The sequence below is a fragment of the Corvus kubaryi genome, unplaced genomic scaffold, assembly GCF_017639235.1.
Source record: "Corvus kubaryi isolate FWS band 111438036 unplaced genomic scaffold, C.kubaryi_AGA036_p1.0 37334, whole genome shotgun sequence".
In the NCBI taxonomy this organism is placed as follows: domain Eukaryota; kingdom Metazoa; phylum Chordata; class Aves; order Passeriformes; family Corvidae; genus Corvus; species Corvus kubaryi.
In genome coordinates this window covers 24,993,641-25,016,395 of record NW_024581108.1, presented here as the reverse complement: position 1 = coordinate 25,016,395, position 22,755 = coordinate 24,993,641, and the positions used below count along the sequence as shown (strand labels likewise).

Genomic DNA, 22,755 nt, shown 5'->3' with positions numbered 1-22,755 from the left:
GGCGGCCCCGCCGCTCTGCCTGCGCCTGCTGGCCGCCGCCTTCTACGGCCTCAGCTCCTTCCTCATCGTCGTCGTCAACAAGAGCGTCCTCACCACCTACGGGTACGGCCGCGCCGGCGGGACCCCCCCCCGGGATCGGGATAGCCCCTCTGGGATCGGGGTACCCGCCCGGGATCGGCGTGCGGAGCCCCCCGTGGGATGGGTATCGGGACCTCCCCCCCCCGGGGGGGCCCCCGCCGCTCACCCCGGGGGGGACCCCGCGGGCCCGGGGGTCCGTCCCAGCCCTTGGCACCCCCCCTGCACCCCCTGCTTTGGGGCTGCCCCCCTCCACCCACCGCACCCTTTCCGCTCCCTGGGTGTCCCCCTGCCCGCCCCCCCCGGCTGTGGGTTCGTGGCCTCCGGGACCCCCCCGGTGCGGGTGCCCCCCCTGATTTGTGCTTTCCTCCCGCAGGTTCCCGTCCTCGCTGTGCGTGGGGCTGGGCCAGGTGAGTGGGACCCCCCCGTGTCCCCGCGCCCCGTGTTTTGGGGGCCCGTGGGGTGACCCCCTGCTCTCTTGCAGATGCTGGCGACGGTGGCCGTGCTCTGGGCGGGGAAGGCGCTGCGGGTGGTCAAGTTCCCTGACCTGGACAGACACGTCCCCCGGCGGGTGAGACCCCTCCCCAGCGCCCAGCTCCCTTTTCCAGACACCCAGTTCCCCTCCTCGAGCACCCAAATCCCCTCCCAAGCACCCAGCTCCCCTCCCCAGCACCCAGCTCCCTTTTCCAGACACCCAGCTCCCCTCCCTGGGCCCCTGTCCCCAGCTCCGGGGCTCCGTGCCCACCACGGGCTCTTTGGCAGCGGGATGCCCGTGCCCGTTCCCGGGATCCTGCGGCCACGGAGCAGCTCCGGGACACGTGTGTGCGTGTGGAGGCTTCCACGGCGGGGTGGGAATAATTCCGTGTCTATATTTATCCGCGGAGGGTGCTCTGGGGAGCTCCCCGGGCACCTCGGGTCGCTCACGGAGCCTTATCCCGCTTCTTTCCAGACATTTCCTCTACCTCTTCTGTACTTCGGGAACCAGATCACAGGACTGTTCAGCACAAAGAAACTGAAGTACGGATGGGTTTCCGGCACAGGGGGGGTTTAACAGGGCCTTGGGGGTTTCCAGGATTGCCGGAGGGTTTTCCAGGGAGCCGCTGCCGGGCCCCGGGGCTGTGCGGGCTCTGGGTGATCCAGGCAGGAGCCGCTCGGGGCCACGCACTTCCTTCCCTGCCCACGAGGGAATGTGCCACGTGCGAGTTCCCAAATGCTTCCCTCGGGCAGGGAGGGACACGGGGCTGGCCCTCATCCGTGGGGTGAGGGTCTGGGGGCGTCCTTGGGGTCCCCCACCCTGGCAGGGTCAGATCAAAGTGGGTGTGGGAGCAATGCCATTCCCATAAGGAGCAATGCCATTCCCGTAAGGGAACGGGCAGGCCAATCCGTGCTGTTTCCCAGAACCCGTATCCCTGCTCCATTTGGGATGTGGGGAGGGGGGAACACCCTTTCACCGCGCTGCCCCTTCCTCCTGCAGCCTGCCCATGTTCACCGTCCTGCGGAGGTTTTCCATCCTGTTTACGATGTTTGCCGAAGGATTCTTGCTCAAGTGAGTGTCCCCAGCCCGTGTGACAGCTCCGGGCTCGGGTTCCGGGGCTGCCTGGCCGGGGTTTGGCTCCGGGCTGGGCTGGGAGGAGGTGGGTGCAGGAGCAGCTTGTCCCGATCCCTTTCCCAAAGGGATCTGGGAGAGAGGGATGTGCTCTGTGTGCGTGTCCAGCAGCCTGGCTGTGCCAGCCCTGGTTCCTGCAGGGACCCCAAACCACTCCCAGAGTGCCCACAGCCCCTTCCCAGGGCTGGGAGCTGCTCCGTGCCTGGCTGAGCCCTTCCCTGCCTCAGGCAGAGCTGCAGCTCTCCCTCCATAAACTCCCAACTCCTCGAGGCTGAGTTCTTTATCTTCCAAAAAATCGCAGAGATAATTGGCTAAAAATGTCTTTACTCGCAGCTCCTGCACAGCTTGGTTTGTTTGGGGTTGGTTTGGGGTTTTTCCCCCCTTTCCAGAGGAGGAAAAGCTTCTCCCTGCTCTGCTCCAAAGCCCTCAGAGTATTCCCAAGGACCGAACTGTGGCTGATGCCGTGTCCTCCTGCCTCTCTTTTCCAGGAAGAAGTTTTCCTGGAGCATTCAGATGACAGTATTTGCTATGATCTTTGGTGCATTTGTAGCTGCCAGGTGAGCTGTCCCCATTCCCACATCTCCAGAGGCTCCGTGCTAATGGGAATCGAGTTCCACGGTGTGTCCCAAGCAGAGAGGGATTAAACACCGACTTTCCCCTCTCCAGACGTGCTCTCCAGTAGGAAAGAATGTTTTCCTGACCCAAATCCCAACCCCTCCTCCCATGATTAACTTTTCCTGACAACTTGCTGGCTCCACAGAAGGTGGAAGGACTCTTCCAAGCGTTGTCCCTGCGCAGCCCAGAGCTTTAACTCCTGCTTTTTCCCTTTCCCAGTGCTGACTTGGCATTCGATCTGGAAGGATACATTTTTATCCTCATTAACGATGCCTTAACGGCTGCAAACGGTGCCTACGTGAAACAGAAGCTGGATTCAAAGGTGGGGTGACCTTCAGCTTTGGGATGTTGGGATGTTGGGCTGGGCTTGTCACCAGCTTATTCTGGGAGGGCAAAGGGGGGAGGCTCAGCCATCCCTCTCCCAAAATCTCCTGTCCAGAGCTGGAGAGGGACTTGGGGCAGGGGATGGAGGGACAGGACACAGGGAATGGCTGCCCACTGCCAGAGGGAAGGGATGGACGGGATATGGGGAATTGGGAATTCCTGGCTGGGAGGGTGATGAGACCCTGGAATGGATTTCCCAGAGCAGCTGTGGCTGCCCCTGGATCCCTGGCAGTGTCCAAGGCCAGGCTGGAGCAGCCTGGCATAGCAGAAAGTGTCCCTGCCTGTGGGACTGGATGAGCTTTAAGGTCCCTCCCAACCCAGTCCAGTCTGGGATTCCAAGATACTTAAAAATTCCCACCCTCCAGCTCCTCTGTCTCAGAGAATCCCACATGGATTCAGCTCCAGGCCCAGTCCCAGCAGCAATATGAGAAAGATTTTCTGTTCCCACTCAAACCCATGGGTATTTCCCATCTCCAGGAGCTGGGGAAGTACGGTCTGCTCTACTACAATGCACTGTTCATGATCGTCCCCACCCTGGCCATTGCCTACATCACTGGAGATGCACAGAAGGTAGGATTCCCATCCCAAAATCCATGGTTTTAGTGGCACAACTCTATGGACAGCATGGGGGGGCAAGGGGTGGGGGGGTCACTGCCCCAAAGCCACCTCAGCACAAAGGAACTGCGACTTTTACGTTGGACCCAAACCCCCGGAGTTGCTCCATTCAGGCATTTTTGTAATGCCTGAGGAATGGGGAAGTGGAGAGCGAGAAGAAAACCCGAATATTATTTAAAGAAGCTGAGCATTTTTAGAATCAATAAGGTTCTTCAAACTTTTTTTCTGCCCTTCCCCTCTCGCTGGGGCAGTTTTGCTGAGTTGCTGTGTGGGTTCAGTTTGCTTGTGGTGCCCCATCAGGGCTGGGGTCCTGAAGATGTGAAATTATTATTATTATTATTAATAATAATAATAATATTTTACTTCTGGTCCTGTATACATTGAATTCTTCTATTATTTTTTTAAAAATTTTTTTAAAATTTTATCTCTGGTCCTGTATGTGTTAAGTTCTTCTTTTTATTATTGTTGTTATTATTATTATGACTAATAATAATAATAATAATAATTTACCTCTGATCCTGTATACATGAAATTCTTCATTATGATTATGATTATGATTATTATTCCTCTGGTCCTGTATACGTGAAATTCTTCCATTATTATTATTATTATTATTATTATTCCTCTGGTCCTGTATATGTGAAATTCTTCCATTATTATTATTATTATTATTATTATTATTATTCCTCTGGTCCATTATTATTATTATTATTATTAATTGTTGTTCCTGCTATTACTACCATTACTATTATTTTTTACATTTGATTGGTATTTTTATTGCACTCCCTGATGTGCAGCTGGCTCTCCTGAGCAAGAAATCCCTTTTTCCTGCCTGTTTTTTCGGCGTCCCCCTCTCCCTGTGCAGGGGATTCAGATAAATTCCCTCCTCCAAAGGCTGGAGGTGTTGCCCACCCTGTGGGTGACCCTGGGGGGCCCTGCCAGCCCCCTCTGTCCCAGCCTGGTGGCTTTGTCCCCATTAGGGGCTTGGAGCCCCGGATACGGAGCTGGGATTAGCAGCGGGTGAAGGTGGCTCAGCCCCACCCTCCGGAGCGGCTCCGAGGGCTGGATTTGGGATAAAGTGCTCATTTAGGAGCGGGAGCTGAGCCTGGGCAGGGAAATGCTGCTGTGAGCAGCCTCTGTTCAGCCTGGAGAGAGAAATGGCCTTTTTTTATTTGCTTTTCCCCTGAATAAACTCCTTTCTGCCAGGCCCGGCACTGCTGGACAAAGATGCGCTGTGTGCCGGGGCTGCTGCCAGGAAACTCCGCCTTGGCAGCTCCAGGAAAACCCCCTTGGGAAGGGCCTGTGCCTGGGGGGGGCTGGGAGCCTTTCCTGTGCCTGTGGATCTGGGAATTCTTGTGGTTCCTTAAGAGGCATCCCAGGGAACACATCCTGCTTTGTGAGCGGTGTGCTGGGGGTGCTGAGCAAAGCCCTGCGAGGAGTTCCTGGGGGAGAAGGGGGTGGATGATCCACAGGAAGGTCCCTCCAGGGCTGGAGGTCCGTGGCCGTGTGGGAAGTGCATTCCCAGCTGCCTGGCCGGGTTCTGGGTGCTTTGGCATTCCCTGGCTGGCTGGGAAGGGAGTGAGGGAAGCAGCTCTTGCCCTGCCCTGCTCGTGGCTGAGGCTGGCAGGGCCCTCTGGGGTGCCCCTGGTCCCTCTGGAGCAGATGAGGATTCCACTCGGATTCTGGCTGTCTCCAAGGGTGGAGACTCCACCACTTCCCTGGGCAACCTGTGCACCCTCTCCAAGTGCCTGCAGACATCCAGAGGGATCCTCCTGTGTGTCCGTGTGTGCCCCTGGCTCCGTGGTCCTGTCCCTGGGCACCTCTGGAAGAGCCTGGCTCCTTCTCCTCGGCTCCCTGGGTGAGATCCTGGAGCCTGCTCCGAGCTCTCCTCAGGGAGATGCTCCAGTCTCTGCAGGATCTTGGTGACCCCTCTGGACTCTCCCTGTCTGTGGCACTGCCCAGCACTGGACCCAGCACTCCAGATGCTCCAAAATCCCAGGAAAAAAGCGCTTCCCTGAAAGCCAGGCTGCCTTGAGCCGCTCTGTCAGCAGCGTCTCCGGAGGTTACACCTCCCTTGGGATGTGCTGTCTGAGTGTTTGCAGTGAAGGAATTCCAGAGTGATCCAATTCTGGATAACAGCCAGCTGGGAGATGCCTCTCCTGATTCCTCTGGTGTGTGAACTCGTTCCCTGCTTTTTCCAGCAGGGATGAGCTGAGTGCTGAGGCTGGAGGTGATGCCAGTGGGGACCCCCGGCCTTCCCACAGCCCCGGGATGTCACTCCAGGCTGGGAATTGGGTTGGTTTTTCCTGCTGTGAGGTGAAAGCCGATGCTGGGGGGTTGTTCCTTGTCTTGCTGGGAATTCTGTGCTTCCCGAGGGTCTGAAGCTGGTGTTTCCTGCAGGCAATGGAATACCAGGGCTGGGCAGACACGTTCTTCGTCGTGCAGTTCACGCTGTCGTGTGTGATGGGGTAAGGACTGGGATGCTGGCCTGGGAGCAGGGAAGGAGTTTCCATTCCGGAAGTTGGGAATTTTGGTGCCCTTATATTATGAAAAATTCCTAATAAATCCTCAGTCCTTACAGGGACACCATTGCTGAGAGTTGGGGGGGGGGTGGGAATTATCTCCCACCTTCCTCCAAGTGGTAAAAAAGTGGTGGGATAAATACTGCTGGAGAAAGGATGGGAATGGGTCATGGAATGCTGAAATGTTTTGGCTTGGGAGGGACCTTAAGCTCACCTCATTCCCTGAAGGGCAGGGACCCCTTCCATGGCCAGGGTGATGGGATGAGGGGATTCCCAAGGCGTGTCCCTGATGGTGGCTCTTTTCTGTAGGTTTATTTTGATGTACTCCACGGTTCTGTGCACTCAGTACAACTCTGCTCTTACAACTACAATAGTTGGCTGCATTAAGGTGAGTGGCATTCCCAGGAAATCACCTCGTTATCCCTTGGGAATTGCATTAACCCCTCACGACAGCCCCCCGTGTCCTCCCCGTTCCCCACCCTGCATTCCCTTTTCCGTACATTCCCGTGTCTCAGGCTGTTTGTTCCTCCCATCTTGTTCCTTTGCAGAATATTTTAATAACCTATATTGGGATGTTTTTTGGAGGAGATTATATTTTTACATGGATGAACTTCATTGGTCTGAATATCAGGTAAGATTATTTATGATTTGTAAGTGAAAATTGGGGTGAAACGGAAATGATTTGACTGATTTAATGGATTTTTTTCCCCGAAAAACCCCCATGGAATTGGGTTCTTGTGCTTGGTCCCTGCTCAGGCTGTGGGATGCTCCCAGACTTGGCTTGTTTCAAAGCCAGGAGAATCCACAGGAGTATTTTAGCAGGAAAATTTGAGTTTTCCCAGAGTTGCCAATGGAATGAAGGCAGCAAAAGAAGAATTTTTGGGGTTCTTTCACCTGGTATTATTATTCACCTTTTGGAAAAGTCTCCCTTCTGGGCTGGTGTTGGGGGAGTCTTCCTGTTCCTTCCCTGTCCTTCAGCAGGATCCCTTTGGGGGTGGGATGGATCCAGCCCTAGGCTGGGAAGCGTTTGGGCAGGAATGAAACAAGATACCTGGGTTTAGGAGGAAAACTGGCAGTTTCCATGGAAATTCCAGCAGATCCTTGTCCCGTGGCCCTGGCTTTTCCTGGGGCGGGGCTGTGTGGCTGCTGCAGGAGCCGAGCTCATTCCCAACGTGTTCCCTGAATCTCTTGCAGTATTGCTGGAAGCCTGGTGTATTCCTACATCACTTTCACCGAGGAGCAAATGAACAAGGAGTCGGATGCTGGCAGCAAGATGGATATTAAAGGGAAAAGCTCCGTGTGAGCAGGGAGAGGCTTTTTTTGGGAACCAACCTCTTCCTGTTCGCTTGATCGCGGGCAGGACGTGGGAAGGGATCCGGGGCGCCTGCCAGGAGCCATGGGGATGCTCTTAATTTGCACAGCTGAGATTGCTGCCTTCACAAATCCTTGGGAAGAGAGCGGCCTGCAAGGGGAAGGATGAGCCTAATTAAGTGTGATCGGGAGGAATTAATGGGTTTCTAATCAAGCTGGGAGTCGGCAGCGGAGATGGGCACGAGCAGCGGGCAGGGCGAGGGCTGGAAGACGTTCTGCTCTGAGGGATGTGCCAGGGGTATCCCTGGCTGGATCTGCTCCGTGGGATCCGAGGATCTGCTCCTCAGTGGAGGGATGCTGGGGCTGGCTCCGTGCCCAGCCCGCTCCCTCTGGAAGGGAGGGAATGCCGTGGCACCCGGCTCCGAGGATGCCAGCGCCGGCATTCCCTGGAAGATGCAGGATGCTCCTGGGCTGGGCCAAAACCTCTTGGATGAATGTTCAGTGCTCTCTGGACTTCAGTTTGAGCTGTTTTCTGGTTATTTTCTGGTTTTTTGTTCCATTAACCCGCTTTTCAAGCTGGGTTTGCCCTCCTGGGCTTAGCAGAGCCTTGCATTCTCTTCTTTGTGAGGCTCGGGGACATTCCCAGCAGGAAGGTTTTCCCTGCCACTGCTGAGTTCTGCAGCCTCCCTCACCTGGGGTCAGAAAGCCTTGGATTTGGGAAAGCTGCTGGCCTTACTGGGAAGATCCACCAGGGAGAAGCTGCTGGGATCACAGGAGAGCTGAGGTTGTCCCACCTGGCACAGCACATCCAGGGAATCTGCAAAGGCTGCAGCTCCCACCCCTGGAAGAGGCACAAATCTTCTTTTTTGGCAAGTACAGGGGGCCCCACAATTCTTGTGTTCCATGGAATGAGTCACCCTGGGTTTGTGACCCACCAAAAGAATGGGAATTTTCATGCATTGGGTGGTGGTCACTGACTTTTAAAGGTTGTTTTACCCAGCACTTCTTTCCAGGTCCCTTTGGGTTGTCTTTTGGGTTAAAAAGAATTGTTTTTAAGTTCGGTTAAAAAAACTTTTGGTAAAATAATGTTTTTAGAGATTTTTGTACCCAAACAGCTTCTCCAGACACTGACATTGGGGTTTTTTGGGAGATACTTGCTCCAGCTGGAACTGCTCTCGGGCAAAGCTGCATTTGTTGGAGTTTTTGGGAAGTTTTTGGATGGGAAAGAGATTTTGTGTGAGGGTGCTGCTCCAGCCTGGTGTGCAGTGAGTGAGCTGCTGCCTGCTCCAACAATTCCAGAGCCACAACTTCCCCCTTTTTTTGTGGGATTGTGTGGGCACTGTAGGGAGTTGGGGTGTTCTGGAGCAGCCCCTCAGCGGGTTCCCCCTCAGAGCACAGTAAAAAAGCGATCCCTGATTGTCTCCCAAAATTCCAGTAAAACCTAAGCTTTATCCCAGGGGAGGGAGGCTGGCAAGCCCTTCCTGCTGTGCAGAAGCCCCCCAGTCCCAGCCCAGCTGGGGTTGCTGGTCCCCGTGCTGGTTCCCAGTATCCATGTGGGGCTGGGGCCCCTCCCACCTCCTCCTTCCTCTCCTGCAGCATTCCCAAATCCCTTTTTCCCACGTGTGCTCCGACTCCGCCGTGCTGAGTTCACAGCCAGGAGGTTGATTCTGTCAGAGGGGTTTTTTTATGATTTTATGTTTGTTTTTGAATCTACTGGTTAGATTTGGAGTCCTAACAGGGAAGTATTTTTAAAGCTTATTTTGTCCATGCCAGGATCCTGCTGGATCCTAAACACTGGGAAAGTCAAGAGTTCCTCTAACAGTATTTTCTATGCTCTTAATTGACTAAAAAAATGTTTTCTATAGAGAATCTATTTACAAAATGAGCATTTTAGTGCTGAAAATCTGAATGTATGGCAGGCTGTGGATGTGAGCAATGAGAGCAGACAGGATTTATGTGCCTCTGTATTTTTGTATTTGCTTCCAATAAACCAATGAACCAAAGCTGTTCCTGCCTCACCCCTCCCTTCCCTGAGCAGCAGGAAAAGGCTGAAGAGGATGGGTGGATAAATCAGGGATTTAGGGGGCTCTGACAACCTCCCAGTTCCAGCAGGGTGAGGAGAGGTCTCCTGGGTTTCCAGCTTTGAATATTCCTTGAGAGGGGATGTGGAGGACAGCCCTGTTTCTGGGGAATGAAGGAAACAGCTGGAAGTTCATCCAGAAAAGGGGGGTTTGTTCCCATGGGTTTCACTGCAGAGTAACAGAGTCACTGCTGCTGCAGCAGCCTGGGGCTTCCCATCCTCTGAGCAGAAATATTCCACCCTCTGGAGCAGAAAGAGTCAGGAATTTTGGATGCAGACAGTAAGTTTAAAAATATTTTAATAAGCTTTTCCAGAATTGCAGACAGGGAAGGGGAATAAGAGGAGGGAATTACTAACAGTGCAAAATACTGTGTGGGAAAAATGTATCAAACTGATCTGTAGGGTTTGTGTGTGTGTGGACATCCTATAGCACATTGAACCCTTTGGGAAGCCCAAGGATTTCCTGTTGGATTGCATTCCCAACTGTACTGAAGGCTTGGAAAATGAAGGCAAAGTTAGCAGATTTCCAGGGTTTGAAGTAGCTTTAGTAGTGCAATGACTTTTATCGAGTTCTAGTGGCTGCAGTTTGAAACATGAACAAAGTATTGTATAAAACACCAGCATAAACAAAAGGTAAATTAGAATTAAATATTCTCCAAGTCTAGCTGAGCATTACATAGTGGATTATGGAATGTCAGGTCTCTTCTACATATCACCAAAAGAAAAAAAAATAAAGGAAAGATAAAAAACAAAGCAACATTCCTGAAAATATACACAGTGCTGGATTTCACACATGAGCCTGAGACAATTCACTGGGAAACTTTCCTATGGATTTTTGGGAAGTATTTCCAAGTTGCAACCAAAAACAAAGAGCATCAAAATAAAACTGAAAATAGGATTGTGCTTGTGTAGAACCGTTTTTGAGCCAAGGGGAAACTTTGGGGTTCTGCTCATAACCAGAGGGGAGAGTTAACAGCAACCTTTGCCTCAGGCATTAATCACTGCATTCCTTAATTAACACAGGCCTTAATTAATGAACCTCACCCAGAGCCTCTCCAGGAACAGGGCTGGCAGGAAGAGCTGGGAACAGCAGGTTCCTCCATCCATAACCCATCCACACCTCGAGGATTTGGCTCACTCCTCATCACAAAGTCCAAGGGAAGTTCAGTGGAGAAGAAACCCAATCAGCCCAACCCCTCAGCAGTGGGGTTTGGGTTGAAACATGCACTTCAAACCATTCATTTCAACTGGAACCATAAACTTGAAGAGAAAAGAACCAGTTAAGGATAAACAGCACAGTTGTGAGGAGGAGGACACAGGGTTATCCATGACACAAAGGAACAATTTTCCCGGATTTTGGCAGAGTAGAACTGGAGCTGGGCTGAAAGAAACCAAACAAAACCAAAATGAATTTGGATTTAAAATGTTCCAGGCTGATGGATGTAAATCCTACATCCACAGCTTTTCAGTGGTGCTGCTGGCACGGTGAGCATCACCCCCTCCACATTTATTTATAAGCAATTTTTGGTTTTCACACTGAAATTAGTTCTCCATAGCTCAATCTTAAATTCCTCCTCTCCCTTCTCCAGGTGAGTGCATCCCTGTGCACCAATACACAATCCCAGGATTTACTAGGTTGGGAAAGACCTTTGAGATCATCAAGTCCAACCTCTGACCTGTGTGTGCTGCTCCCACTGAAGCCATCCCTGTGGTCCTCAGGAATTCCAGTCCAGCACCAGTTTCCAGCTGCATTTCCAACCAGTCCAGCCACACTCCAGCCCTTGCTGTGCTCCCTGAAACGTGGCAGGTGACAGACTGGAAATAAACCAGTGGATAATGGACGGCTGAACTTGAAGAAGGTTCAGTAAACTCCAGAATTTGGCTGCTGTGAAATTTCTCCAAGTTCCAAATAAAGTGAGGAAAGGGAGAAAGAAAGCAAGGAAATGTGTGCAATGCAAGCAGCATGCTTAACAAAAATTTAAACATCATTATTTGCCATGAAACAAGGAAAAAAAAAAAAACCACGTTTCCAAAATCATCAAATGCCTTCTAACCATTCTTATGTTAATTATTTACCAGTTTCTGGGAAGAAAATTAACACGTTGGTGATTAATTTTTAACTCCATTGGTTTGGTTTCAGTTTTTTTTGTTTGTTTGTTTTTTGTTTTGTTTTTGGTTGGGTATTTTTTTTTAGAAAAGACTTCAGCAAAATAAAAGGAAGCTGACATTAGACTCAGGGTATCAACTCTCTCATAAAAGTTTACCAACTGTACAAGGTAAGAAAATTATACAAGCTTTTGTTTTAAGAAAGGACAGTTCAATCAAGACATAAGTACTGTAAAAATCTTTCAAAGGCTACAGAGAAATCTGGAAAAATACAGAATGTATTTCTTTAGCCCAGATAAAGAATATGGAAAGACATCATTGATGTCAACAATTTTACATAGACAAACCTGACCTGGTTTATTTATTTACCTTTTAAAACTTCTATATATAAAAATAGTTGTGCTCATAACTTTCAGGATTCATGAGGGTTCCTTAATGATGGGATGACATTTTCCTCTCTCCAGCAGGAGTGGAAGTCTCTGTGCCTGCTCTGTCTTGGCTTTTCCTGTTTTATTTTCACTTCCTGCAAAGCCCCAAATGCTTTGTTCACTTGTACACTTATTAAATGCTGTATTATACATTAAATGCTGTATTAACACATTCTTTAATGTATTAGGCTGGGAGTATTTTTGCAGCAACTCTCTGCTTTGTTCCTCAAATGTTTAAGGGCCTTTTATCCCAGAACTGCAGCTGCCAGCTCTGAGAAATTCAATATTCTCCTGCTGCTTTTCAGCACTGAAAAAACCACCAAATCATCAGATCTTTAGAGCCAACTAGAAGGTCTCAGGAAACAAAAAAAAAATCTCAGATTGTTTATGGAACTGGATTTTGTAAGGTAACCCATCAACCCTGAAAATTTTAGACACCCAAAATTTACTCCAAGGAATAAAATCAGCTCCCAGCACTCAGTCATCCAAAGTTTCTAGCTCCTCCAGCTTCCCGTGGGAGTTGGCTTCCTGGAAGAACTCTGAAGCACCTGGACTCTCCTTCCCATTGCTGTTAATTCTCCTTCTTTTCAGAGGTCTTTCACTCTTTTCTTCCAGCTCAGGGTCATTCCTTGAAGCTGAATGAGCAAGTTTGGGGTCAATGGAGAGGTTTTCAGGTTCATACCCATTGGTATCCAGCTCCGTGTGAGGTGTTTTCTTCCCACTGGAAGGTCCATTCACGTGCAATCCCTCGAGCTTTGCCTCCTCTTTCCCTGGCACCTCCCCTGGGCCGTTGGCAGAGACACCTGGGTGGGAGAGAAACCCCATCAGCAAAGCACAGCAGCATCAGCAGCAACAGAACAGCCTGGGCTGGGTCAGGAAAGCAGAACCTGAACTCAAATGATTAAAAATTCACTGTTTTTCTCCTTATCCTCACTGTGGGAATGACGTGCATACAAATGACACAGGGAGTTTGTGGAAGTCCTATAAAGGAGCAGAGAATGTCCTGGAATCCCAGAACTCCAGGAGCTGCAGGTGGACTCTCCTCACCTGGGCATTTTGTGCAGTTTCCAGGTGATTTCCACACTCTGAGTGAGTCCCTGAGCTCCTCCCTCAGCTCGGCTCTCCTCGCTTTTCTTCCTGGCTGCTCTCCCATTCCCAACTCCCTTCCAAGGCCCAGGGCTGGGGGAAGAGCTCCTGAGGAGCCCCAGGGAGCTGCCCCCAGCCCAGCTCCCCCCTCAGGGGCTCAGTGTCCTGCTCAGGACCCCTCCCAGCATTGGCATTACACCTCTCCACTGGCACAGCAGGGACAAGAACTCACAAATCACAGTTAACAGGAAATTCCAGGGGGGAATTTATCTTCAAGGCAAGGCCCCTGCCCTAAATGCAAACATGGAGGGGTTTTGAAAAAACCAGTTTTAAACTTAAAGCTGAGAAAATACTTAAACTACAACAGGCTGTTTGTGTCTGGGGGTGCTCACCTGGAGAAGGGAAGGTTTTGGGAGAGCTCAGAGCCCCTGGCAGGGCCTGAAGGGGCTCCAGGAGAGCTGCAGAGGGACTGGGGACAAGGCATGGAGGGACAGGACACAGGGAATGGTATTAAACTGGTAAGAGGGCAGGGCTGGATGGGATCTTGGGCAGGAATTGTTCCTTGGGAGGGAGGTGAGGCCCTGGCACAGGGTGCCCAGAGCAGCTGGGGCTGCCCCTGGATCCCTGGCAGTGCCCAAGGCCAGGCTGGACATTGGGGCTGGGAGCAGCCTGGGACAGTGGGAGGTGTCCCTGCCATGGCAGGGGTGGCACTGGGTGGGCTCTAAGGTCCCTCCTGACCCCGAGCAGGCTGGAGCTGTGTGACTGTGGCAGGACAGGGCCCCTCTCACCGTTCTGGTTGCTGCTGCTGGTGGTGCTGTCGTCCCTCTCGGACTGGCTGGTGCTGCTGTTGGAGGCGGTGGGCGGAGGGGACGGAGCTCTGCTGGAAGCAGCACTCTCACTCTCATCCAGGAGCCGATCCATGTAATCCCTGCACAACACACACACACACTCAGCCCTGGCTGGGAAAGCTTGGTGGTACTGGGGTGGAAATACCCCTGCACACACTGCAGGCATGGCCTATTCTGTGGGAAAGGCTTCCCACTGCCAGAGGGCAGGGATGGATGGGATTTTGGGAAGGAATTGTTCCCTGGGAGGGTGGGCAGGCCCTGGCACAGGGTGCCCAGAGCAGCTGGGGCTGCCCCTGGATCCCTGGCAGTGCCCAAGGCCAGGCTGGACATTGGGGCTTGGAGCAGCCTGGGACAGTGGGAGGTGTCCCTGCCCATGGCAGGGGTGGCACCGGGTGGGCTTTAAGGTCCCTCCCAACCCAAACCATTCCATGATTCCAAATGTTTTATGTTGTGGCTGTGCTTCCAAGGTGATCCCTTCAGGCACTAAACCCTCGCAATTTGCTGAGTCACCAAGAACAAACCATTCCAGTAAATATAAATCACATTTGTGCACAAGGACCCCAAAGGGGTAAAGTCAAAACCAAGTGAAAAACTCCAGAGTTGAAGACATTCCCATCTCTGCCACTGATTCCAGTGCTCCAGCTTAGGTCAGGAATGGAAGACTGAAACAAAGGGAGCTGGTGGGTAAAGCCCTTGGATGTGTGGTGGGAAGGCTGGATCAGCATCTCCTCACACGTCATCATGCTGGAATTGCACCCTGAATTCCCTAATTTATCTGCAAAATCATTCAAGAACAGACAAGTCTGATCCTTAATGACACTGCTGCTGCTGCCCCTGCACAGCCAACTGCAGGAAGAGAGGTTTGAGTGATTAACAACCAAAAATGCCTCATCTGGGGAAAAATGGAAAATAGGGGAAAAAAAAACCCAGCAAGAGATGGGAGGAGAGGAGGAGCCAGACAGTCCCTGCCAAGCAGTTAAGAAACTCTCTGTAACATCCACAAAGTCCCAGATGGCAACTCTGGGTGTCACACAGCCCTCAGATGTTTGGAGAAACAATAATATGCCAAGGAAGGATCAACAGAGGAGCCAGGAACAAATGAGGAATGAAAATAATAGTAAAAAAGCTTGGCAAGAGGCAGTGGAAAGAGTGGGACAGCCAGATCAGAGCTTTGGAATGAAGGGCAGGAGAACAAGCTGGATCTGAGCTGGGAATGCAGCTCTGCTCACACATTCCCTCTTTCCTCAGCAAGGACGGGAATGGGAAAAGGAGTTATGGATACCCCAAATGCCCTGGGACTTGGTGTTGTGCTGGCCAGAATGACTGACAAACAATGCACCACAAATTCCACCTGAAACTTGTGGTTACTGCTTTTGTACAAAACATATTTAATTAAAACAAGCATTGAAAAGAAAAACCTATTTACATTTAAAAAGAAAACCAACGGAATTCTAACAGAACTCAAATTGCTGCTCAATGCAAAGTGTTGGCCTTAGTCCAAATAAATGTATTTTACAGATTATTTATACACACCAATGACATTTTTTACACTTTGGCTGTTTCCTGCTGCAAATTCGCCTCTGAACCCCTCAGTTTTCAGCTGAGAGCAGGATGAAATACAGATTTAACCCCAGCATGACAATGAAATGATGAAATCAGGCACATCTTACGTGACCCCGGGGTGCAGGTTGTATTTTTTCTTCCCAAAACGGGTCTGCTGAGCGAAGAAATCGTAACGCTCCGACTTCTTCCACATGTAATAGAAGGCCACACATTCCCCCACGGAGCGGGTCCGCACCTGGAACAGGGGCCAAGCAATCCTCGTGAATTTAAAGGTACTTCTGGGCCAAAAAAAGCCAGCATTTCCAGCAAAAAGTGTAAAATTCCACGTCAAAGCTGCTTGGATTAGTGGACACTCTTGGCTCAGAATTTCAAAGGCCCAGAAATGGAAGTTAAGGGTGTTTCTAAAAATATTGGAGATGTCATGCAAGGAACAGCTCCAGGAGGAATATTCCAAGGGTGGCCAGAGTCCCTTCAGCCCAGAGCCAGGCTCCAGGGAGGCAGCTCTTCCCACAGGAGTTTTGCAGGATTTCTGCACTTCCACAGTTACAAATTCTGGGCTTTGAGAACCAATTTGGCTGAAAATAGTGGGAAAAAATTCCTCCCTGGCACAGGGTGCCCAGAGAAGCTGTGGCTGCCCCTGGATCCATCCCTGGAAGTGTCCAAGGCCAGGCTGAAGCAAGCTGGGATAGTGGAAGTGTCCCTGCCCATGGCAGGGGGTGGAATGGGATCTCTAAGGTCCCTTTCAACCCAACCCATTTGGGGATTCTGGGATTCTACAGCTAAAAATAAAATGATTTTGTTCACTTCTTTATCAAGGAAATTTATTTATTTACAATTATATGGTTTTAAAATGTAAAAAGTGAGAATTGCACTTAGAGTTTACCTTGTTTGCCTGAATCACATGGAAATCCTTGCCATAGACTTTCAGCCCTTGTTCAAAATTCCTGCACTCCTCTTCCGTCCAAACAGATAATTCTTCTATAGGAAAATCAAAAATAAAAATGCAAGAAAGACAATATTTAATTTAAAAAGCCACTAAAAGCCAACTGAAGTGACAGAAAACATCTGGGATGAGCAGGGTCCTTTCTCCAGCTGCTGACTCCATAGGAACCACTTCCAGGAATTTCACCTTTTAGTATAATAATGGAAATTCTCCCTTCTAAGGACAAGATAGGGAAATGTGGCTGCTGGCAGGAGCTGGTTTGTAGGGACTGCTATAAACTGATTATGATCTGGCCTCATTGATTCTTCAGGTCACAAGTAAATAAGGTTTAAAACAGTGGGAGAACAAAGTAATCTCATTTCTTTGATCATTGCTGCCTCGTGCCGTGCCCAGGGAACTCGGGAGAGGTTGGGAAGCAGCACCAACAGATCAATGTGTGGGAAAACAGCTCCTGTCTTCTTCCCTCAGTTTGTTGTTCCTCAGTTTGCTGTTTGAACGCAGGGATCAATAACAGCACAGGAAATGCTCAAGGCTCCCACAGCACCTTTAAGATCAGGGTTTTCAATGCTGCACTTGGTAAAATAAAAGCTTTATTTGCTCCTTCCTTTAGAATGATTTCATTTTATGTCTCATATTTGCTGTGTTCACTTTGATGACTGAAAGCTCTAGAAGAGCACAATAAAAACACCTACAAAATGCACAGTTGAGTTGTTAAGAAGTCATTTTGAATTTTAAGTTGCTGCTGAAGCCACAGATATTTCTATCAAGCTCTATGGACAGGAAGTGAATTTACACATCTGCTGATTCCATTCTCCCAGAGAACAATGAGAGATTCACTGAGGCTGCATTTAAATGAAGCTTAAATCAACCTTCTCAGCCTGGTGACAGCAAAACCCCAAGCCTGGGTGAGAAATAAAATGAAAATTCAGGAATTTAAACAAAGTCCTTTTCAGTGCACGCTCACCTCTGGCTGCTTTGACATTAAATCTCAGCCTTCGTAATGATTCCTCAGTATCAAAATTGCACTTCACCAGTTCATACAATGCCTGGAGAGAGGAAAATCCACACATTTAACACTCCAGAGACCACCCAAATTATGCTGTGCCACAGCAGCACGCTCAGAAAATCACTGATACCTGTTTAGATTAAACTCTTGGAATGAATGCAGTGTAATTTAAGATGTATTTACTGTGTCTAAATTCCCAAATCTCTATTTACATAACAAAAATATACCCAGGCAAAGCACTGCAACTTTTTCATCCACTACACACATTTGTAAAACTGAGGTAGGGCTTTTTTTGGGTATGAAGAAAAAAAAAGAATAAATGAAGAAAAAAATAAGTGTGCATTCATAGAGAATTGAAAATTTTATAACTGAAAAATTCTGTGCCTGAGAGAATTAACTCACACAGATTTATATAGAAAATAAAGCCTTGATTTTATTTATCTTCTATTATATATTTATTTTATATAAACCAGCATTAAGCCCAAGTCAACAGTTTAATATTCACTAAGAGGTAAAAACCTCATCGTTTCTATTTCCACAAGGAGCAATAAAACTGTCTCAAGCACAATTTTAACTCTTGGGAGTAAAATGAAATAAAAGGATGATTAATTCTATAAAATAAACGACACATTGTGGTTATTTTTCTATACCTGCTCATTGTCTTTAATATGGGATCCCTCAGGAATTGCATCCAGGCCTTTCTCCTCTCCCGTGCGCCTCGAGGCTTCATTTAGGAATTCTATGACTTTATCCTCTGGTAAAAAGTCAGGATTCCAGAGCAGCTGATCATCATTTTCATACACTGGATAAACCCCAGGGAGAACACAAGAAAATCAAGTGATTATTAAGACATTTATTGTCTCTGATAAACCTGAAGATCACTGGAGCACATTAATTGGGAACACACAGGTAAAATCTCCTGGATGCAGAGATCCAAATGACTTGGATTTTGTACTTTGCCTTCAAATCCCTGGCATAGTCTGGGTTCTGGATTATAGGACTCATTCTGCAACTCCAGAATTTTAATCTCCACCTCTCCCAGAGCCTCCACAGGAGTTTGAGAGCAGGGAAGCCACAGTAAACTGAAATTAATGGAGAAACGTGGGCCAAGTGAGATATCCCCTGATTATCTCCAAGTTTTATTTTGGAAGAGCCAAGCTTTGGATTGTAGCAAAATAAAGTGAAATTCTGGCTATTAAAGCAGAAAAATATCCAGACCTTGGCTGTGGTCTCCAACAACCTTAGAAAGGTCAGCAAGAAAGGAATTTGAACACTGATTCCAAGAGGAATGCTTGGGAAAGCATGGTCAGCACAGGAAGGGAGGTACAGAGGGGTTGAGAGATGAATCTCTGCTCGGAAAAAGTATTTTAACATGGAAATAAATACAAATAAAAACCCTCAAAGGGGCAAAGAAAATGATGAAGTGCCTTGAAAAGAAAGCAGCTTCATTTCAGCCAGGATACACTTTGGGAACAGCTCCCAAGAGTTTTCTGGGAGGTTTTTCTTTCAAAGGGTACAACTCAATTGACTCCGTTTGGCTGCTGATTCAAGAAAAAAAGAACTCTAGGAACCCTCAGAGAATCCTGGAACGGTTTGGGTTGGAATGGACCTTAAAGCCCATCCAATTCCATGGGCAGGGACACCTTCCCCTATCCCAGCTGCTCCAAGCCCTGTCCAGCCTGGCCTTGGACACTTCCAGGGATGGGGAAGCCACAACCTCTCTGGGCAATGAGATAATTGAGTATAAAGCTGGATTCTAGGAAGGCTCCTGGTTTTGTGCTGGTTATTTAAAAACTAAATTATATAAAGCTACAGAAAATCCATCCTCATTGACCTGCAGTGGGAGCAAATTCTTAGGAATGGGCTGAATGAGCAGGAAAATTGGCTTCCTTTATGTTCACAGCTGGGTTTAAACTGGATCTGCCTTTCCTGACACGATCCAGCCAAAGCCTCTGGTTGAGACAAGGTGAAAAATTCCTGGGGAAAAAAAAAATCTACAAAAGTAGAACTTTTTATTGCTGATTGAAGAGGTACAAAACGTGAAAATCAAAGCTGCTGGTACCATTTTGCCTCTTTTAATGTGCTAATCCAGTTCCAGAAAGACAATTTCTCCATTAGCTGTTTTTTTTCCCTAAATCTATAAGTGAAGAGGTTACAGCTTGTGTGCATCGCTAAATCAGAATCCAAGGGTTCAAGAGGCATCAGGCCAGGAATAAAATCCTTCTTTTCCTCTTCCTCTCGCCCTCATGAAGTACAGGATGAGCTATAATTTGAGATGGTGGCTCTAATTGTCACTCATTTATTTATTGTCATTAGCAAGGCTCATGACACCAATCAAATCTTTTTTTTCCTCCTAATTAGACATTAATCCCAAACAGCAATAATGGTCAAGTCTCACCTTTTTCATTCTCTTTGTATTTGCAGGTGCCAGCTGGAATTTCAGCTTGAAACATAGAGCCCACCATGATTTCCTGTTTGGAAATAAAAAGAAGTGAAGCAACCCTGAGATTTTTTGTTGGCAAACAGGAGCACGACCACATCTTTTTTCCTCCCCTCTTAAAACTTTCATTGTTTGAAATTTAAAAACGCAAAGAACAGCTCAAAAATCTCAAACAGATACATGGAAATGGATTTCTGATTGTTTGGGGAGGACTCAAAGACTTCTCATTATCAAAACTCTCTTATTTATGGGGAAAAACCACAGAGGATTTGGGTGCTGTACAGAGCTCAGAGTTACCCAGTAACAGATTAATTTATTATCCATGAAATACCGGCTGAGTATTTACCTTTTTCCAGTCTTCTGAGGGAATATAATCTTCATCTTCTTCAGATTCCTCCTCTATTTCACTATCTACAAGAAATTTTGCAGACATTGAAGCCAAGAAGAGCAGGGGTGGCAGAGGCCTCCGAGCCCAGCAGCCTCCAGCCCCGCTCTGCTCCCTCCCTCCCTCCTTATCTCTGCCCCACCAGAGCAAGGGACACTTTTGGGGACAACATTAATGGCTCAGCAGTGACAAGATTAAAAAACGACCCACCCACATTTGGATTAAGGTACACAACAGGCTCTGAGAAGTTCAGGCACAAATAAACACATCCCTAAATCGTGTTACTACATTTAGATTTCTTCTCCTTCAGCTTTGAATGGTGCACATCCAAGTTTATTCTAAATTTGTGGGAATATTTTTGCAGGCTTCAACCCCTTTTCCATGAGCTCCTGGCTTAGTTCCTGCTGCTCTTTTCCAGCTGTCAGGGAATTTAAGGCAGATCTCAGCAGGAGGTGTGAGAAATCTGGAAGTGTGTCTTCCTGGGATTTAGGATTTAGGCACAACAGCCCTTCCAACAGATTATTTGGGATAAGGATTGCCAGGAATGTTAAGCTCTTTATGATATAGGCCAGTTGCCTTTCACAAGGTGCTGGTTTATGTACTGAATGATATAGCAACATTAAAATTATTTATGCATCAAATGACATTTTTTACACAGCTGAAAGCTGTAAAAACCCCCCAAACCTAACGCAATACACTTGAATTAAGTTAATTCTATGCTTAAAAATAGGAATTTATTGAAGATACCTGCAATCCTCTGCACAGCCACACATTTGTTCATTTACATTTAAAGGTTCCGTGGCAATTCTGGAGTTAAATAAACTCCAGATTAAAAACTGCATTTCTACAAAGTCATAACTAATAAATACCAAGAGTAAGGTATGGTGAGGAACCTTTTATTTGTTCAAACACAGAACACAAGGAATTCAAATACCAAAAGTCACTTTCATTACAGAAAGGTAAAATATCTGCTGTCCCAAGCAGCTCAAAAGGTTCAGATCCCACCAGGGGAGATTCCAGGGAAATCAGAGTTGCCTGAAGGGACAGCTACAACAGCAGTGGATGCAAAATCAGTTTGTAAACAAAGTAAGAGAGAAAAGGATCAGTTCAATGCTGGCAACAGAATCAAACATGGAATTCTTGAAGCAAATTTTCTTCTTTGTGACCCCCCTCTTCATTATTTCAGGGTTAACAATTCTTGGCCTTTTCCAGATTTTACTGCTTTCCTGTTTGTGAGGAAATCTGGGTTCTATTCATAGAAAATTTCAGTTTATTTTTCCCTTCAGGTGGACTCTGAGCTCATTTGGATGAGGACAGAGCACAGGCTTTGGCAAATAATCAGAGCACACCAATTAATTTTAATCTGTAAAATTTCAAATTTCAATTTTCCCCCGAATTTCATCCTCTCTTCTAAGACCAGAGAACATCTCCCCTCCTCACACAGAGTCAGCAGAGCACTCCGCTAAAACCAGGACTTTTCTGCCTTTTGTTTCGAGGATAATTCTCATCAACAGCAGTGGCATGAAGAGGAAAACTCAGTATTTTTGGGGATCAACATGCACTTGTGGCACAGAATACTGGCTTAACTGGAGCTGAGCTTACCAGAAGTCAGTGATACTGAGATTTATTGAACTGGACTTACTTGTATCAAAATATTTACACCGCCGAGGGCGAATGATCTCCTGGGGGTCTTGAGAAGCAACAGATGGGGCTGGGTCATCATTTGAGGACTGGGTCTCATCTTCCTGCCCTGAGGAATCTTTTATGGTCTCCTCCTGACACATGGAAAAAAATAAACAGCAGCTCAGTTATCCCTGCTAGTGAGAAATGTGATTGTGGCAATATTTTTGCCAGGATTATCAACAGATCAACCCCAAATCTCTTTTATTTGTGGCCTGTCCAGGCTGAGCCACCACAAATGTACCATTTCAACGTGTGAACACATCCTGAGGTTATTTTTTGAGCAGGATTTGAAGCAGATCAATAGAACAGCCAGACTGTAACAAATCAGAAATACGAACCCAAATGAAATCGTAATCTTTGCTTTTTTTAATCTTTGTGGTTTTCACTGGATTTCATTTCACTTTAAATTTTACTTTGGTCTTGAAAGTCCTTTCTTATGAATTTTCAATGAAAAGAGGAGGGATTTAGATGGAAATGGTATCTTCCATAAAAATTCATGTGCACAGAGTGGTTCAGCTCCACAGGAACAGCAGGGTTGGCTCGGTCCACTGAGTCAAGATCAAAAATTAGAATCAATTCCTTTATGAGAGGATAAACCACCACAACTATGGGAATCATTACAAGCAGAGAAAACGAAAATCATAAATATTTTTTTAACAAATCTTTTTTTTTTTCTACTTCAAAGCATGCTGTTTGTGTCCTTGCTGTGTTTTATGTTGCACACACAGTGGCTGCTCGTGGCCCTGGAGCATCAGGCCCAGCACACATTGATGTGCACCTTCAGCAGCCACCAGAGCATTGTCACATGTGCAGCTTAAAGCAGATTAAAAATAGAACCCAGCTAAGTGCAGGGGAGCTAAATAGGCTGTGCAGAGATGAGCACTTGCAGGGAAAGCTTCAATGATTTATACAATTATTCCACCCCCACAGCTGCATTTTGTGCCTCGGAGCTCTGAACTCCCAGCCCAGCCGAGCCAGCTCAGGGCCCAGGCACCTAAAATCCAACTGGGATGGACTGGGGAGTGCCTGCTCCCAGTGCAGGGCTGGGATGGGCTGAAC

At 48.0% G+C, this 22,755-nt stretch overlaps 2 protein-coding genes across 3 annotated transcripts in view; one reads left to right on the top strand and one right to left on the bottom strand.

Annotated features, from left to right (window-relative positions):
- The first annotated feature begins 15 nt into the window (after nt 1-15).
- On the top strand, nt 16-9,131 carry SLC35D1 (solute carrier family 35 member D1). Its single transcript, XM_042030955.1, has 12 exons — nt 16-102; nt 452-485; nt 560-646; nt 1,025-1,092; nt 1,550-1,621; nt 2,170-2,238; nt 2,516-2,618; nt 3,158-3,250; nt 5,696-5,763; nt 6,127-6,205; nt 6,366-6,448; nt 7,012-9,131. The coding sequence occupies exons 3-12, from the start codon at nt 560-562 to the stop codon at nt 7,118-7,120; spliced, it is 831 nt and encodes a 276-aa protein (XP_041886889.1). The 5' UTR covers nt 16-102; nt 452-485; the 3' UTR covers nt 7,121-9,131.
- A 357-nt stretch (nt 9,132-9,488) lies between these two features.
- MIER1 (MIER1 transcriptional regulator) overlaps nt 9,489-22,755 on the bottom strand; it is a 32,090-nt gene continuing 18,823 nt past the window's right edge. For both annotated transcript variants that reach the window (XM_042030950.1, XM_042030949.1), the window contains 9 exons: nt 21,656-21,788; nt 19,975-20,039; nt 19,587-19,659; nt 17,839-17,990; nt 17,147-17,228; nt 16,123-16,217; nt 15,347-15,474; nt 13,617-13,756; nt 9,489-12,545 (listed from right to left, as the gene is read on the bottom strand). In XM_042030950.1, the coding sequence (XP_041886884.1) occupies nt 12,220-12,545; nt 13,617-13,756; nt 15,347-15,474; nt 16,123-16,217; nt 17,147-17,228; nt 17,839-17,990; nt 19,587-19,659; nt 19,975-20,039; nt 21,656-21,788 (1,194 nt within the window). In that variant the 3' untranslated portion in view covers nt 9,489-12,219. The remainder of the gene's footprint in view (nt 12,546-13,616; nt 13,757-15,346; nt 15,475-16,122; nt 16,218-17,146; nt 17,229-17,838; nt 17,991-19,586; nt 19,660-19,974; nt 20,040-21,655; nt 21,789-22,755) is intronic.